This window comes from Ictalurus punctatus, chromosome 13 (genome assembly GCF_001660625.3).
Source record: "Ictalurus punctatus breed USDA103 chromosome 13, Coco_2.0, whole genome shotgun sequence".
Taxonomy (NCBI): domain Eukaryota; kingdom Metazoa; phylum Chordata; class Actinopteri; order Siluriformes; family Ictaluridae; genus Ictalurus; species Ictalurus punctatus.
Window position 1 is genome coordinate 748153 of NC_030428.2, and position 19421 is coordinate 767573.

Genomic DNA, 19421 nt, shown 5'->3' on the forward strand with positions numbered 1-19421 from the left:
CGTTATTTTATTATTATTTTATTTTCCATTTTGTAGTAAAGCTCTTTGGTGTGAACTGGGAAATGTTCCTTTGTATAAACTGTGCAGGTTTTTGTTTGTGCTGCAAAACAAGTTCAATAAATAAATAAATAAATAAATGTTCTACTTTTGGTCTCTTACTTAACTACGTTACTGTAGTTGCAGTTCACCTGGAAGACAGCAGGGGGCGCTGATTATATGAATTGATGGAAAACAAGAACACGACCACATCTTTTACATTTAGGAGCTTCTGATTCTTCAGACAAAAAAAAAAAGAAGACAGTATGCAAGTTCTTAAAATGAGATTTTTAAAAATAAAAGTACAACTGAAAAAAGGTACAGAATTCTTTTTCTGTGCGCAAAATATTCAGTTGGTCCATGTTTTAGTGTATCCAAGGTCAAAAACACATTTTAATTCTCTTATAATGTACATTACACAAATGGAAGGCAACAAAAGGCTGGAAAAGTAAAGTGCTACTGGAAAGAAACAGCTGGAGGTAAACTGGCGACAGGTCAGAAACGTGATTGAGTATAAAAAGAGCCTTGCGTTGCCCCAGTCCCGACTTTTTGAGACGTGTTGCGGCCATCAAACTCAAAGTGACCTTATTTTCCCCTTAAAACGGTCCATTCCCTCAGTTTAAACATTTTAATATGTTTTCTATGTTCCGTTGTGAATAACATACGAGTTTATCTCCTGTACGAGATTACAGCGTCGAGTGGAGATGGACGTTTTAATGTACAAGAGAAAATATCTCAAATGTTTAGATATGAGAAACTCACCCAATTTAAAAATGTATAAAAAATAATATAAAATCTGAGGGGAAAAAATAATAAAAGACACGCTATTACGGATGATCCGAACCCCAGCTTAATTCTGATTGGCCACTGGCTGGGATGCTGGTTTCCCATTGGCTGGGTGACCTTTCAGACGGTCGCGTGGTCTCGTTTCTCCGCTGTGTGGTAATTAATTATTGCGTTTGGGACGTCCAGCGTCTCGTCCTTCTCCAGCACGATGTCGTAAGACCTGACGTACGCCTCCCTCCTCTCCTCGACCTTCACATGTTAAAATATAAACGATTCGTGTTACAGTTATAAACACGTGATTCAGTCATGACGAGTTTCAGTGTTTGTGGGCGTGTCACCTTGTCGTTGAGGTAGCCGATGCGCAGGATGTTGCGGAGGCCCTGCACGCCGTCGGCCATGTCCAGGTCTCCCAGCGAATCTCCCAGCAGCAGCACGTTGCTGCGGTCGTGTACGAACTGCTGTGTGTTCTGTAGAGCGCCCTGTCTTTTATTAAACGTGTGGATCACATCACCCTTAAATGCACACACAACACCCTGACACACACACACACACTTTTCAGTGTTTTCGCAGATTTCTCAGTCACAATTCTAACAATGAATGAATAAAAGATAAAACAATAATAATTCTGAATGACTACGTTTACATGGACAGTGTCACGTATCGTGACGGAGCAGAGATAGGACGGATGCAAGTGCAGTATGAACAGTTGTTTATTTTAAAAGAGAGACAGGCAGACAAATCCAAAACGTGATCCATAAACGTAATCCAAAACAGGTGAAGGTCAGGCGATCGGCAAACAGGCATATACAGGGTTAAACATGAACCAAGGTCGTGGTCACGGAAAACAGGGTCGATAAACAAAACGAGAAACATGAACTATGACGAGGAACTGGGAGCAGATAATCCAGCGTGAACTAACTCTAAACATGGACCGTGACTATGACTACTAAACGAACTAATCTAACTCTACGATAATCTTCCGCGTTGTGTGCTGGGAGGCGCGCGGTATATATGTGGACATGATCAGCGTCTAAACTGCTATCAGCTGAGGGCAATACAGACACACGTGAAATCCCAGCCAATGACAGAACAGGGAGGAGGCATGACAGAAACATAAACAAAACACACGTGTCCAGATGTCACTACTGTCAACAATGGAAAAGCAGGTCCTCGCGCATTAGCGCTTAGAGCACGCTGCTTCAAGGGGGAATCATGACAGACAGCATAATCTAATTATGGACCTTACTCTGAGTAAGATAATAATGTGATTAAGGTGTTTACATGAGTCACTTTTAGTGTCTTTCATGGACCCATTTTACATGTTATAGAACATAATTAGATTAACGGCACACGTCATTACGTCATCACCTTAATCGGATTAAAGTAATTAAAAATTGCTCTTTACATGGTAGTTTCTTAATCAGAGTATTTTCTTAATCGGGTTAATAGTGGATTATTGTTGTCCATGTAAACGCACTGAATGAAGATGGTGTTAATGATGGTGTGATGTCTGACCATTCCTCCATGTGAGGGATTTTCTCCTCCACCGACATCGAGTTGTTGATCTCAACAGGGTAATAAAGATCAAACAAATCCGACATCTGCGTAAAAATAAAATAAGATACCACTTCAATCTGCTGATTTGTATTTCTTTCAGTCCTCATGAATACAGACAGTTGTTATGGTTACCTTGGCATTACAGTCCTCGCTAATGACAGCGCTGCTGTGCAGAATACCTGAGGAGGAAAAACACAACGTATTAAAATCACGTCACGTCATTTCAACCAATCAGCAAGCGTTCCTGTGAAGAGGCGGTCCTTCCTGTGCGTCGTCATTTTGGAAACAATAAATGCCCCAGGGTTAAAGCGCCGACTCGGATTAATGTCGAGTGTGTGTGTGTGTGTGTGTGTGTGTGTGTGTGTGTGTGTGTGTGTGTGTGTGTGTGTGTGTGTGAGTGAGTGTGTGTATGAGTGTGTGTGTATTTATTTATTTATTTTATTACCTCACAGGAACATTAATAATGAGGAGGAATTTAATAATAAGGTGGATGTGTAAATAAAGCGAGCAAAACCGGGTTCAAAAGGACCCTTTAGGTGGCCGACAGAAAATGAATGTTATATATGATTTATATAGACTTCTGGGTATTTGATGGGGCCCCTGATTCCCTGGAGCCCTAAGAGGCCGCTTACCGTGCTTTGAGGGTTTAGTCCTCCTCTACTGCCGCCTGACACAGTACATATCTTTATATATACAGTACCCCACAAAAGTGAGTACACCCGTGACATTGTTGTAAATATTTGATGATATCTTTTCATGTGACAACACTGAAGAAATGACACTTTGCTACAATGTAAAGTAGTGAGTGTACAGCTTGTGTAACAGTGTAAATTTGCTGTCCCCTCAAATTAACTCAACACACAGCCATTAATGTCTAAACCACTGACAACAAAAGTGAGTACACCCCTAAGTGAAAATGTACAAATTGGGCCCAATTTTTCCCTCCCCGGTGTCATGTGACTTGTTAGTGTTACAAGGTCTCAGGTGTGAATGGGGAGCAGATGTGTTAAATTTGGTGTCATCGCTCTCACACTCCCTCATACTGGTCACTGGAAGTTCAACATGGCACCTCATGGCAAAGAACTCGTCACATTCTCTCTCAGTTCTCGCTGTCTCTCATTCTTTCTCTTTCCCTCTTCTTCACTGTGATGAACTACAAGCACGTAGCACATTCCTTCATAAATCTCTCTCTCACATACAAACAAGCTATGCAAACCCACACACACCAACACACACACTCACACACACACACACACACACACACACACACACACACACACACACACACACACACACACACACACACACTCACACACACTCACACACACACACACTCACACACACTCACACACACACACACAGTGCGGATACACATTCCTGTTACGCAGTGTTCATTCCTGTTATCAAATAGTTTTTATCTAAAAAATAAAGTTAATTCACTGTTTTTCTCAGTTGTGTTATGTCCATCATTTATCCAGTTTCTTAATTAATTACATCATACATTTTTTTTAGAAAGTTGAGGTTTGTGTCTAAAATGAAAAAATGGCTTTGCATTTAAAAATATCAATAATTTAAACTTGCAACCAACCTTTTTTTTTTTAATAAACACTTTTGTGAGAGGAAAACAAAGGAATTAGTTGACATTGCTTTTAAACGTGCTTTTTAAAACACATGATTTTTGGTAACAGGTCAGAGAAAAATACATCCATCTCCCACTTTAACACCTTGTAAAAATTAAATGAAGTCACCTGAGATTGACCAATATACATTTTGAACAGTGAAGTGAATGTGTTATATGTGTGTTATTATGTGTTATATGTGTGTGATATGTGTGTTATATGTGTGTTACGGCCTATGTATGTATAAACACAGAGCTACAGCAAACAGATTATGGTGCATGTATTTATTTATGACAAAATTGAATCAGTTTTGCCAATATACATACTGTTAATAAAGACTATGAACACTACAAACGTTTATAAAATATGCTTCTAGGTGTTAACAGAGGCGGTTCCCACAGGGCAGGTTGTACCATGTGATCTGAGTTAAAGCAAAGGTTAAAGTTGTTCTCTTTGTACGGAAACATGGAGACTGATCTGATGAGTTGTTTTTATCTGTTGTTGTTGATGGTCATCTGTGACGGTAATATACAGCATTATTCTGCTTGTTAGTGCACTGTGACTTCACTTTTTATATGGAGCTAAAAGGACAGTATAGGATGTTATTTATGTGAGGAGGATGGGTTTCTCTACCTGTGCTTCAACTCTGGAAAGAGAAATGCAGAATTGAGGGACTATAAAACTGTAAACTATAAAAAAATAAAATTAAATAGTTTGTCTGTGAAACTGCCAGTCAACCAGAATTAATTTCTAATTGCTGAATCACTAAAATCCAACACAAGTGTGTATTGTGGCACTGGTTAAAAAACACAAATAGAGGGTGTGATTCATGCATAGACTGGATTTTCTGGAGGAACAAGATAAGGCACAAGGCTCAAAACATTTCTAGAAGTCACGAGATGTATCTTAGATGTATCTAATTCACATTGAATTGAATTTTCATGATGGCAGAATGAAATAGAATAGAGTTTTGTTATGTATTTACAAAATTTTACAGTTTCATTTAAGAATACAGAAAAAAACTGAAGCCATAGCAATGAGTCTGGAAATAAACATGAGGAATTTTTATTAGTGTAAATATCACTAAGTATCAGTTTATGGAAAAAGATGATCAGTGATTGGTTTTAAGAAACACTCGTGATCAGTGATTGGTTTTAAGAAACAGTGGTGATCAGTGATTGGTATTAAGAAATAATGGTGATCAGTGATTGGTTTTAAGAAACACTGGTGGTCAATGATTGGTTTTTGGCTTTTCACACTGTTGGTGAATCAAGTAAACCTGCTCTCTCAACTCATACATTTAACAGCTGTGATGTGAGCAATCTCAAACATCTGCTCAAGATCGCTAGATTCGTCACTATGATCCTGAGCCTGCTGGTGTGACAGTACAGGCACCTGTAGCGCCTCCCTGAGGGGAGGAGGGTAAACAGTTCATGATTGGGATGAGCGGGGTACTTGGTGATGCCTCTCACCCTCTGCAGGCATCTTTTACTGTGGATTTCTGTAATTGTTGGGAGCTGGACACCGATGATATGTTGAGCAGTTTTCACCACTCGCTGGTCAGTGACTGAGCAGTTTCTGTACCACATTGAGATGCAGTTTGTCAGAATGCTCTCAATGGCACAGAAACAAAAGTTCACCAGGATCAGTGGAGATAGATGAGCCTTCCTCAGTCTCCTCAGTGAAAAAGGCACTATTGTGCCTTCTTGACCACAGTGTGTCACGTAATTGAACGTAATGGAGGTTAGAACAGATGCAAATGCAGATAAGAGTTTAATTAAAGAGATCCAAAATGTGAGACAATAGCGTGGTCAAAAATAGACAATGGGTCAGGCGATCGGCAAACGGGTGTAAACAAGGCAAAACAGGAATAGAGAACGAGGGCGAGAACAAGATCAAAACTATAACAAAACTCACGTAATCCCTCACAAAGTACAAAAAGACACGTGGGATTTAAATGACAGACGTAATCAAGGGTGAACACAAAACAGCTCAGACTAATGATGACACATACGGGAAACAACCAATGACAACACAGGGGCGGAGACAGGGCAGAAATCACAACAAATGCACGTGTCATAAGTAAACAAATTCAGTGTCACTGAAACGCTGCGTGCTCCGGCGTTTAGCGCGAGGGGAAATCGTGACAAAACCCTGTACCCAACCCTGCATGGTGTTATAACCATAGGCAGGAACCCAATCGTGGGTGTACTGGGAGTAGAGGAGTGAGCTGGGCACACAGCCCTGTGGAACACCAGTGCTCAGAATGAGGGTGGAGGAAGTCATGTTGCAGAGCTTCACAGACTGTGGTCTGTCTATGAGAAAGTCCATTATCCAACTGCAGAGGGAGGTACTGATGCCAAGGTGGGTGTGCTTATTTATCAGCTCAGCTGGAGTGACGGTGTTAAATGCTGACCTGCAATCGATAAATAGCATCCTCACATGTCAATTGCTGTTATCCAGGTGGGTCAGAGCTAATATCACTCTGAACGATAGAGAAGAGAGTAACGTCACCACTCCTACCCAGAGAACACAACCACTTTTACTGTCTTGAACTCCCAGACACAGACAGCTTACTTACTTTTAAGAAGTCTCAATCAGGTTATTCCAGTCCATCTCAGGGCATCACAAACATTTATCCATTCACAACTAGGGGAAATTTAGAGTAACCCATCTCTAAAGATAGGCCTTGCTGCAGAACTAAAAGTTCAGGGAGTGGAGCTGGACCTGATCTGACTCCTCTTATAAGCTTAACCTTAACCCTAACTCCTAACTCAGGTAAAATCAGGTGGATCAGGTCTGACTCCACCCCCTGAAGTTTTGGTTCTGTAAGGAAGAGTACTGTACTTTCATTTACCTAGTGGCATGTTTTTGTAAGGATGAAGGAAACTGGCATTGGATGGGAAGAACAAAAAATGTTAGGTCAATGTCTGTTAACTGTGTTTTTATTCACTTTAGGGTTCCATGTCCGTGGTCCGTCTGGTCCTCTCATTGTCCAGCTGGGAGGCTCAGTGATGCTGCCCTGCTTTGTAGAAACTCCTCTACCAATGCAAGAACTGGAAATAGAGTGGAAAAGAAATGACTCTGAAACTCTAGTACACTGGTGGCAGAATGGAGAGAGTCATCCGGAGTCTCAGAACCCGAGTTATCGTGAAAGAGCTCATTTCTTCATTGAGGAGATCGCTCAGGGAAACTTCTCTCTCCTCCTTACGAACGTGACCCGGGAAGACGCAGGAGTCTATAAGTGTGCTGTCTACACAAACAAGGACTCTGATGAAACTCTGATTGAAATAAAGGAGATTGGTGGGTAAATTCTTTCACCTAATTCACATGATGTTCTGTAAAAAAACATGAATTAAAAAGGAGTTCAATTCTGTTTATGTAATTCTCATTTCAGAGCGTTTGATCGTGTCTGGAGCCCACGTCATATCTGCATATGCGGGTGAAGATATCACTCTGAATTGCTCTGTAGACTCACATATCCCAGCGGAAAATATAGAACAGGTCTTATGGATGAAAATGGATGGAGAGATCTTAGTGCTGCTCTATGAACATGGTGAGGTCCACACAGACTCGTCCCATGAGAGATACATGGACAGAGTGGAATTGTTCAGCGCTGAAGAAAGAAACAAAGGAAACTTCTCATTGAGACTGAAGGATGTCCGAACTGACGATAAAGGGCTGTATACATGTTCTGCATTCTCTGGGGCATTCTCAGATAACACAACTGTGGAAGTGCAGCAGCTGGGTAAGTCACTGTTTTAATGTACAAATCATGTAAAGATGTACCAGAGCTGAGTGCTGAAACACGTTGGAAGTGGATTATCATGACTAAAATCATGTGCACTCTCTCTGGGTCATGTAATGGAGACAAGTGTAGAGTAAAGTTTAATGAAAACGGAGTAGAATAGACAGACAGAACAAGAACTATGAACACGTGTCAGGACTAAGGAACATAACCATAAGATGACAACATAAACAATCGCAAGACAATGTGCGCTGTGGAAAACGTGACTATATACACACACAAGTGCTAATTAACCAAAACATGAAAACAGGTGCAAACAATCATGTGATGGGATCATGTGTGGTGCAGCGGCTGATGGGAATCGTAGTCCAGTGCCTATTTCCGCATATCCATGACACTTTCTCCTGTCACTCACAGTAGCTGTGTTTACATGGACAACAATAATCCACTATTAACCTGATTAAGACCATACTCTAATTAAGAAACTAGCATGTAAACAGCAGTTTTTACTTACCTTAATCTAATTAAGGTCATACTCGAATTAAGACAGGTGGAGTACTCCTGTTTTAGTCACATTATGGTCGTGTATTACAGACATGTAAACACCTTAATCACATTATGAGCGTCGTGTGAGAGTTTTCACCAGTCGCACACGGCAGTTTTATGGCGAACAAGAGAGTTCGGCTGCGTCCCAAACCGCATACTTGCCTACGCTAAGCCTGTAGTGGGGAAAAATACACGTATCTCGGCTACTATATAGACGGTAAGTATGCGGTTTGAGACGCAGCCCACGGCTTCAAGCAGTTGACGAACTATATGTTGATACGTGAAATTCTGGAGGGACGTCGGACAGCGTGGCGCGGTGACGTAATGCCGCGGGCTGTTAATCTAATTACGTTCTAAAACATGTAAAACGGGATCATGACAGGAGTATTCTAAAAGCGACTCATGTAAACACCTTAATCACATTATTATCTTAATCAGAGTGAGGTCAATAATTAGATTACTGCTGTCCATGTAAACGTAGGTAGTGACGCTATCACGTAATGGAGGCTGAGACGGAAGCTATTGCAGGTATTGCAGTTTAATTAAACAAAGTCCAAACGATTATGCAGAAATCAATAAACAAAGACAGGCAGAGGTCAGGGAGAGGTCAGGTGATCAGGCAAACAGGCAAAGCTAGGCAGGGCAGAGAATCGAGGTCAACAGAGTAAACAAAGGTCGATGTTCAGAAAGCAAACACGATATAAGGCTTGAACATACGACAGAGACTAGGCAGCTGAACGTAATACTTCACAAAGTCATTGTGTAGAAACAGTCTCTTTATACTGTGGAGTGAGTGTGTGAATTGGATGCAGGTGTGTGTGATTAGAATGAATGAGTGTTCTGGGAATTGCAGTCCATGTTTGTAGGCCACAGTGCAGGATGGGAAATGTAGTCACTGGTTTACTGTGATATGACAGACGCTAGCCAACCGTCAGCATCTGTGAGGTCATGCACTACCTATCCTCTATGTGTAAGTGCATTATTCTTGCATGATATCAGTCCCTTAAAATGTCCATTGATTGCTCTATGATGACTGTTATTTATAAAAAAATTTTTTTTAAAGCATTTTAACTGTAATATGAAAATGTATTTATTAGGGAAAGAGGTCCACTAGTAAGTTGATGTGATGAACTATTTTATAATATCACCAGTTGTTCTTTATTTCCTCACAGATATTACAGTGTTATAATGTTTAATAACTCTGGTGTTTGTGCTACGCAGGTTTTTCCTCTATGCAGGTTGGAATTTTTGTTTTATGTGCACTGGGATTTGTAATTGGATCACTTATCCTAGGATACTTCTCTTATACATCTTTTAAAAATAATGGTAAGTCTGACCTTCATTTTATCACTTCGGAAGTTTGGTAAGGTTACATTTCGACTTAATAAAGTAAACTTAATGCAAAATGTTCTTTATTATGTTTGTAGATGACAGCGGAAGAGCCCTAGCTATACAGTGGGGACATGTCCTTTGTCCTAATATTACTATGGCCATTGTCTTCATCCTTTGGGGTGTTACTGATGGTAAGTATCACTTAGACAACAAGCGTTGCTGGTGGCTCAGATAAACTGTTCACAGGGCAAGTTCTCAGCTTGGTCAGTGAATGTGACCTGCCCCTCATCTTGCAAAAGAACTTTCATCTGTTCATGGCTAGTGAGGACGGAGTGGAGAAACTTTTATTCCCTCTATAGGGGAATAAAGGCCACAAAGCCCAGAGCATCAGAGAAAATAGCTGCCAAGAACTGGAGGAAGAAATGACAACCTCAGCCAGCCCAGCACTGTGAGATGAGGTGTGAGTGGTCACAGACCTCTGACTGCGCCTTCACAGATGTGTAGTTCTTCAAGCATCTGGGAGAACCATGGCCCTGATGGTCTCTCAGAAGAGAGCGTGATGGCTCACCCTCTCAATCCTCTCCCATAGAGAAAAGATGCAGTTGCTGGATGTGCCTGTGGACCTGCAAAGTACTTTTTAGACCTGTAGTGGCCACAATGCATAGCGCTTAAACTGTGCCTCCCTATGACACAAACAGCTCCCTCACAGACACCTTGGCAGATTTTTGTTCAGTCTATAGCCTGTCAACCGGCCTACCGGATCCCAAAGCCACAGTCATCACTTCAAACATCCACTCAGGGCCCAAACAAGCCTTCAGAGCCTAGAGGCACATAGGTTAAGATGTTCTTCAACGCCATTGTGGCACAAAGAAGCCAGGCTGATAAGGCTGGTACCTCATGAGGTAAGCCATTTTGGCTTCTATTCTATGAGGCTCATTTTGAAGCAGGGAAGCAGTGGCTGGCCGACATAATTAAACTGCTCTGTGGCCGCATGTGGCACCTCCCTATATGCAGAGATCTCCTAACTCAGGCTCACTGGAAAATACTTCAGCCTCATCCAGAAGGTCTGGCAGTCTGGGCCCGGTGTGTGAGAGGTTCAATCTGACCACAGCCTGGTTACCTGAAAGTGTTATCATGACCGTTCAGAATGCAAGAGCATCAGTTATGAGATCAGTCTATAATTGCAAATGGCGTCTGGTTGAGAAGCTGTGCACAGCCTCAGGCTCAGTTGCTTTCCAGTGTCCTAGATAAGGGCAAAGCCCTCTCCACCATTAAGGAATACCTGTCTGCCATTTAAGCATGCCATGTAGTTTTGGGGAACAGGATTGATGAAAGGGGCTCCTCGACTCCACTACAGTCTAAAGCTTTCACTCCAAGGGACTCGATTGTGGTGCTGGATATATTATCAGAACCGCTGTTCAATCCTCTGGATCAGTTAGATCTTATAGCACTTTCTTTGAATATAGTGATGCTGCTGGAACTGGCTTCAGCAAAGTGCATTAGTGACATCCACGCTGATAACCATGCTGGTAAACCCATCATGTATGCAATTTCTATGGGGCAAGGCTCAGGTTTTACTGGAACCTAATCCTACATTCATCCCCAGAGTTATCGGCACATCACTGACGTGTCAGGTAGCTGGCATAACGGAATATTGCTTCTGAGGGACAACGTGAAGATACCTCACTCGTGCCCCCAGAGAACTGAGGATATGGTTGTGACCTAAAGATATTCGACCCCTTGTTGTCTCCCCCATCTCCATCAGTATTATGATAGAGAACACACCGCTGTACTGCCAAAGAGGAGACATGAAAGAAATTAATTCAGAGGTGCCATTAACATCTTTTAAAAATAAAGTAGTTAGCACGTTCGCCTCACATCTCCACCAGGGACGGGGGTTCGAGTTTGCATGTTCTCCCCGTGCTGTGGGGGTTTCCTCCGGGTACTCCGGTTTCCTCCCCAGTCCAAAGACATGCATTGTAGGTTGATTGGCATGTCCAGTCATGTCCGTAGTGTATGAATGGGTGTGTGAGTGTGTATGCATCATAACAGGATTGTGCCCTGTGATGGATTGGCACCCTGTCCAGCATGTTCCCTGCCTTGTGCCCCATGACCCCTGGTATAGGCTCCAGGTTCCCCGCGACCCTGTAGGATAAGCAGTACAGAAAATGCATGGATGGAATAATTGACAGTAATAGTAATTCAATAAAGAGACACTATTGTGTCGTATTAAACTCACTGGGGAGTTGGTTAACCCTCTTACCCCGTATGGCCGAAAAACCGGCTTGCCCGTCTTTGATACTGGCTTGGTCGTATATGCCAAATCCCCTTAAGGCCGATATAGAGCATCTACAGTGTAAACGTTATCCCCGTAAGGCCGGAGTACCAGCATTACTCTGCTATGATTCCTTTCTTATTTAATTATTATTTTTTGATCCGGAAGGTTGATGACGTCATGACATCAGGATGTGATTACGTTATTACGCCGGCATTACGATGAAGCTGATCCAAGCGTGAATATTGGTGTACTAGTAGAAGTGAACTAAAAATGCCAAAGCGAAAAGCTAATCGTGTTCCAGCTAAAGTTACACCTACAGTGAACACAGGTACATCTAAAACAGTGAAAAAAAGAGAAAACATACACAGTTACACAGGCGAGAGCGAGGATTCTAGATAGAGATAGCAGTGAAAGTTCAGGCGATGTTGAAACTGAAACCGAAACTGATAGAGACGCAAACTCTCCTGATTCAGACCCTGATCCGTCTTCATCTTCAGCATCAACCAGTGCGACTGACACTGCAGGGGTCTGGAGTCAGAACCTGACCATCTCTGTGCATTCGTGAAAACACTACCTGCTGGTCTGATTACCACCAGAAACTTGACTTTAGGCGCTAAAATGCATTTAATTATTTATTATTTACTTGAATTTATTCAAAGGCACTGACCACGCTGATGCTCGTATGGTACTTCTAAATGAGTAGAAGGATTTCAGCGAGCATTTTTTCGTAAATTCTCTAGTTAAGAATTGTGCTCTAAGTTTAGTAAAAACTCTGAACTGCTTCATTTTCAAAGTAATATTACACAAATACATTAATATAAGTTGTTTCAAGGCATAAAAAATGTTCAAATTAAAATGTTGATTTTGGCCCGGGAACTCAGGGTTGGGTTATTATGGGACATAATACTGTGGGAACTTAGGGGTAAGAGGGGTAATAATCAGTTTCTTTATTGGCTGTGATACATTAATTAATTCATTGATCTTTCCTCCAGGGTTTTTTACAGAAGCAGCAACTTGTTCAGCACTGAATGGTTTTCGGATCCTTTTTCTACTTTGGATTGCTCTCCACTTGAAAACAGTTCAAGGTATTAACTGATGATCTCATGGATAAGTGGTCTTACGAGAACTTCTCAGTTATTGGCATTATGTAAATATATAGCTAAAAATTTGAAAGAATAATCAATTTGCAGTTTAAATTCGCAGTAAACACGTTTTCCATATAATCCTTTAATAAATCATTTTTTAATCTAGTTTTCTTTATAGAAACTGTGTGATGTTACATAGCAGAGCAGGAAATAATGACTTTTTGAGTATCACTGCCATTACATTTAATTGTAAAGTGTTAGATTTGACACTTTGTTGGAGGCTGTTTAATGTGACACTGGATCAGCTGCAGGTGTGTATAAAGGTCTGCATGTCTGATAAAGTCATTTAAATATTTATTTTTACTTTCCATCCCTCACCTGGACCTATCCTAGAATTTCATGCACAGTTCAGGATTACTTTAGTTAGGCTTTTTGAAACTGGGAATGAGTTATAATGTGGGATTTATGAAACACTGGCCTAATCAGTACGTACTGTGTCCTTGTTATATTGCAGGTTATCCCCGCCAAATAATTAACCGCTTGGCAATTCCACTACAATATGCAGTGATAAGTGTTATTGCTTATTCACGTGAGTATCAAACCATTACACCATTACCATCTGCAGGATCTTATTTCACTCTTGTATAAAGTAAAAAGATAAGAAAGTAAAATGATTTGAAAATCATGTCTTTGGAAAAGATAAAAAAGAATTAGTCTCTATTTTTATAATTTCCAAGACGCAAATTAAAGTCTTTGTCAGGAGGTAATTATCCGTATCAGCGTCTTGGTCTATTATCTTTTGTCACATCTGGGAAAATGATATTACTTTGGTTTAACCCCTTGCTTGGGGTAGAGAAGTCATTTTAAATGCACAGGTCTGATTGTGCTCTATTAAAAAAGAACGAGGCAGAGCTGTTTGAATGTGACTGCTGTTATATATGTGACTGGATTATAATTGTTCCAGCTCTCCTCCAGTGCAGTTTGCTTCATCTAAGTAAAACTTTAAACTTCATTATTAAGGCTTCTTGCTGCAGTTGATGTGATAACGTCTACCGCTTGAATGATCACTAAATCCAAAACTGTAATATTTTATTTTAATTTATTATATTATATTATTTATTTCCTTTACATGTTTTACTTCTGTATGTCTCTAAGCAAAGTGTTTCATATTTTTGTTTACAAAGCACTGTATGTATTTATGTAATATATACTAACATTTTATTTTGCTTGTGTTATTGTCTAGCTATTGTTGTGGATGTCTGGTATAATATAACCACTGGAGGAAAAGTGGGGCTTCTGATATTTCTGCTATCGGGGCCACTTTCTACTCTTCTGTATATTCTGTATATCATCACTACTGGTAGGTGTTTCAAGCATTTATTGTTTTTATATTAAACATTTCTTAATGTGTGTGTGCGAATGTGTGTGTGTGTGTGTGTGTGTGTGTGTGTGTGTGTGAGAGAGAGAGGTACATCAGTTCTACATTATAGAATTAATGTACAGATACATTAATAGTCTCAGAAACCTCTGTGTATAATTCTAAAATAACTTCCTGTTGAACATCTCTGTGTATTTATTCCTTTAAAAAACTTTAGATTTTGACATTAATTAACTGTTTAAATTTGTTAACCTGCAGCAGGTGATGAGGGTTAAACACATGGCATGTGGAACAATATAGAATTAATGCTTATAAATAAATAAATAAAATGACCACAAATACTGTCCCAATTCCTAACTACAGATTTCCTTTATTCTGACGTGTGTGAATTCCTCTGATTTTCTGTTTCTCAATCCTACTAAATCAGTTCTGGTGTTGAGGACAGCATTATACTATTCATGGTATTTTATTTATCTTTCACAACAAGTGAATAATTCAGTTCTGTAATTATTCACATGTAAATGCATATTGTAATTTGCTGTATTTCCATATTAACACATCGTAGTTACACGGGTCCTTACACTGGAATAACAGCACTGGTGTATAACTGTAGTGTTACCTTTTGTTTCGGGTAGCTGCCATAATACCTGGAATATAAATACCATTCATGTGTCTTTATTTATTGTTCTTTAAAAATGCCTTACAGACCTCTGAAATAACCTTTTAATGATCCTCTATTTTCCAATACAGTGTGCCGTGGAAGGACTCTACAAGAAGGAGCAGGCTTAAGTCACGATATTACAGAACTCAGCAATTTTCTACGACTATTTGTTATTATAAATACATATGGATTTCAGTCAGGATAAGAACCACTTTTTGCAGGTAATGTTATATTTGACTGACATGTATGTTTCTTTAAATGTACTATTATATTTCCCCAAGCACGTCTTATCCTAAAGACTATTATATACAGTATATAAAACACTCAGACTGCATGTGTAGATGTAATGTAATTGATTTCACACACTAAAGCTTTTAAATTCTAGATATTTGAAATATTTTAACATATTCTCTATAATTTGTTCCCTCATTGTCCAGACCTACTAACACTTACATACAGTACCTTAAAATCAGTCTCATCCCACAAGATTTCAGTTTTAGTCGTGTGTGTGATGAGCCTGGAGCATATTATCTTCATCAGCACAATTACAGACACAAATAATAATTTCAGATTAAATCTGAACCTTCTCAAACAAAGTGCTGTGTTAATGTAATGAACATTCTCTGTTTCTCAGGACTTCTGGCGTTGGCACTAATTCCAGTTTTTGCACAGAATTTTATTTACCGTTGTTTATATTATTTACCTACATGTAAGTACATTATATAATTCTTTATTTGACTCATTTTAGATCATTTATTTTTGCCAGTCAAACATTACATTACATTAGATGTAATATTCGTACATTACATTATTTAAAACTCTATATGTGTAGATAACAGTTAACTGATCACACAACTCCATTCCTAAAAACTTTTACATACAGACTTTGTGTGTTGGTCAGGAATACAGTGAATTCAAATGTTTACGTTAATAAATGTATTATTTTCACAAATGTACATGATTCTAAACACATTTCACTTTTGTGTTCGTATAAAATGCATGATATACTGAATTCTAAATTGATTGTAGATTTAGTTTGAATTTAAATGTTTTAACTTCTCTCACTTCTCTCTGGCTGGAAAACTTGATAATGTTAGTGAGGAATAAAATCATGCTTGTGATGGTATATTCCATCAGATTTGGGTATCGTATTAACAGTTAAGTAGCTTGCTAGCACTGCGCTAACACTGCAGTACAGAAATCCTGGTACGGAGCATGCAGCAGATTTAATAACCTCAGTAAGACCAGTGAGAGATGTGTCATGTGAAGTGTGTAAAAACACTCGTTTGTTTTTGCAGATTTATCCTGGATATCATGGATGATCCTGGAGGTTGTAACTGCATCAGCCTCGATCTACGTCCATTATGTCTTTGTGGATAATGTGAAAGGTAAGCACCAGTCCTGCTTCAGTACTGTTTATTGGTAGAGGAGATGCTTTTCCACTGGATCGTCCTCACATGGTTTCATGTACAAAAGAAGTTATAAATGTTAAATAGTTAATCAGGAAGCCAAGAGGAAGAAGGTAATAATAATCCAGTACAAAATCACGACCATGTGTTTTATCTTTCAAAGTGTTTTTACTGCAGTTCTGTGGTGAATTGTTTATACAGTAACTCTGTCGTGATTGCACTTGTGTAAAAATGTCTTTTTCTCACTTTGTAGAGCGTGACGCGCTGACCTGTGCGACTGCATTCCTCCACATCTTGACCATGATTACACTGTTTATAGAGTATTTCTCAGGTATTCATTACTTTTCTCATCCTTTTCAAATACTTTTTATTTTAATAGTACGATTAAAAAACTAACACATTCAGATCAATTCAAAGGAAGTGGTTTAAACTTAATAAAAAACTAAACATAAATTTTAAATCCAGTGTTATATTAAGCAGCACACATAAGACCTGCACTACCTGAATAACAGTAACATTATTTTTATTTGATCAGAGGTTAGTTACAATAATTAGACCACTGCTCAGGTGAATTCTCAAATCAGAAAGTGTTGATTCATTTTCTATAACAGTACGGACCTGAGTATTTATGACTGTAACATAAATGTTTATATTAATGCACTCACTGTCATACTGAAAGTTATTGTTTCTGTAGTAATAGCTCGTTCACAAGTGGAGCTTCATTGGTATTGTTGGTATTGTTGATATTGTTGATTGTTGTTGATATTGTTGATTGTTGATTGTTGTTGATATTGTTGATTGTTGATTGTTGTTGTAATTGTTGATATGGTTTTCTGTTAGGAGACATTTCTTTAACATTTATGGAAGGAGTATCGAGTAGGTGCTGTGTAACAGTCAGTAATTTCCAGGTTTTTTGATGTAAGAAAATGAAATCAAGATAAAATCATATTAGAACCTTTTCTACCTTTATTGTGACATTTTAAACTGCTAATTAAAGTGAAAAACAATAAGAATCATTTTAGGGAAAAAACCCCGAAAAACAAAAAACTTCCAATCCCCAGCTTGCATAAGTGTGCACACCCTTTATAACTGGGAATGTGGTAGTGTTCAGAATCGACCAATGCCATTCAAACTCGTGTTAAATACTAATTAGTGTACATCTGACATCAATTAAAGTGACTGATTAACCCCAAATAAAGTCCAGCTGTTCTTGTAGGATTCTCCTGACATCTTCTTGGTAACATCCATCTGGAAAAGCCCTGGACCACAAAGAGCTTACAAAGCAAAGCAGTTACGAGATCTCATTGCTGAAAAATATCAGTCAGGAGAGGGTTACAAAAACAATTCCAAGGCATTGGATATTCCATGGAACACTGTAAAGACAACAATCAACAAGTGGGGAAAATTTATTACAGTAAGAAAATATTACTAAGAACAGGACGTCCCTCTGAAATTGATGAGAAGACCCGGGGAAACGGCTACAGCAACATTAAAAGATTTACAGCATTTTCGGGCAAGTTCTGGTTGCTCCTTACATGTAACAACAATCTATGTTATGGGCTATGGGGTAGGGGGGCAAGAGGGAAGCCTTTTTGAACCAAAAAATAAATAAATAATGAAACATCCAAAGTTGATTTTTTTCCCCAGAATACCAAAAGATAAGTTTGGCTAAAAAAACCAACACACAGCACATCACCAAAAGAACACCGTCCCCACGGGGTAGCATGGTGGTGCAGCATCATTCATCGGGGCTGTTTTTATTCAGCTGGAACTGGGGCTTTAATCGGGGTGGAGGGAATAATGAGTAGATTTGGCGTAAAACCTTAAGGCTTCTGATAAAACACTTAAGATGAAGAGGAATTTCACCTTTCAGCATGACATTACACACACCTTGCAGGTGCAACCTAGACACATCATCTGTGATGTAACCTGGGGTCATCGGGTGTTACGGGTCTTTCAGCATCATACACTATTGCCCGGGCGACCCAGGCAAACCCTCGGCAGCCAACCTCAATGGGGAGGCAGTGGGTCTTCTACCACCTTACCAAAAAGATTGAATTCTGGGATAAAATCTAAAGGTGCTTCAACTAAGTATTAGTTTAGTTTAGTGTGCAAACTTATGCAACCAGATTATTTATTACTTTTTCCCCCTAAAAGGATTCTTATTGTGTTTCACTTTAATTAATAGGTTAAAATTTCACAATAAAGGTAGAAAAGGTTCAGACATGATTTTATCCTGGTTTAATTTTTTTTAAATCACAAAAACCTGCCATTTTAACAGGGGTGTGTAAACTTTTTACACCCACTGTATTCTGTAGGAGCTGTACACTGTCATTCCCTTACCATCTTGAAGATGAAGAGAAAAATTTATAAAAGAAGGCAGAAATGGGAAACTCCTCTGTCCTGGAGATTGTTCTCATGAATGTTCCACAACATTTACTGTAACTACAGCCATGGGGAAAAAGAAAGTACACCCTCCTTCAATTCTATTCTTATTTATTTTCAGGAGTTAAATAACAGTTGTGTGGTCCTCACCAACTTCTATAAACAAATAAATAACCTTAGATGATGATAAAAAAAAAACCCACAACAGGTTTAAACATGTAGTCGTTTATTCCCTAAACGTAAACCAAAATTCAGAAAGCAGGTGAGGAAAAAAATAAGTAAACCCTTCCTACTTCCACGATCATTAAGAGAGTAATAAACAGCCAGGTGTTTCAGATGAGATATCAAGAAACATCAAGAAGTGTGACTACATCTATAAAAGCAGAACATACGGCAGTTTGGTGTTCTGGAGCACATCATGCCAAGGAGAAAGGACATCAGCCATGACCTCAGAGAAGAGATTTGTTGCTGCTAATCAGACTGGGAAGGGTTATAATTGAAATCCACCATTCTCCAGAGAGAAGGATGGAGAGCCTTCAAGACAGTTACCTTCTCTTCTCAGGAGTGTGCGTTCCAGCAAATTCAGCCCAAGTTCAGACCG

The 19421-nt window shown here is 39.4% G+C and overlaps 2 protein-coding genes across 8 annotated transcripts in view; one reads left to right on the top strand and one right to left on the bottom strand.

The window, feature by feature from the left end:
• On the bottom strand, positions 1-2438 carry LOC108261693 (cytosolic 5'-nucleotidase 3-like). The gene is made up of 3 exons (XM_017462505.3): positions 2338-2438; positions 1161-1355; positions 1-1071 (listed from the first exon to the last, which is right to left on the bottom strand). The coding sequence occupies exons 1-3, from the start codon at positions 2338-2340 to the stop codon at positions 943-945; spliced, it is 327 nt and encodes a 108-aa protein (XP_017317994.1). The 5' UTR covers positions 2341-2438; the 3' UTR covers positions 1-942.
• Positions 2439-4418: 1980 nt separating this feature from the next.
• The window catches only part of LOC128634448 (uncharacterized), a 55826-nt gene continuing 40823 nt past the window's right edge, over positions 4419-19421 (top strand). For 5 of the 7 annotated variants that reach the window (XM_053685028.1, XM_053685027.1, XM_053685025.1 and 2 more), the window contains exons 1-12: positions 4419-4521; positions 6957-7301; positions 7396-7746; positions 9514-9618; positions 9720-9815; positions 12895-12987; positions 13502-13576; positions 14231-14347; positions 15116-15222; positions 15657-15735; positions 16325-16414; positions 16689-16766. In XM_053685028.1, coding sequence (XP_053541003.1) covers positions 4464-4521; positions 6957-7301; positions 7396-7746; positions 9514-9618; positions 9720-9815; positions 12895-12987; positions 13502-13576; positions 14231-14347; positions 15116-15222; positions 15657-15735; positions 16325-16414; positions 16689-16766 — 1594 coding nt within the window. In that variant the 5' untranslated portion in view covers positions 4419-4463. The remainder of the gene's footprint in view (positions 4522-6956; positions 7302-7395; positions 7747-9513; positions 9619-9719; positions 9816-12894; positions 12988-13501; positions 13577-14230; positions 14348-15115; positions 15223-15656; positions 15736-16324; positions 16415-16688; positions 16767-19421) is intronic. The other 2 variants (XM_053685023.1, XM_053685022.1) reach the window with 1 other exon arrangement.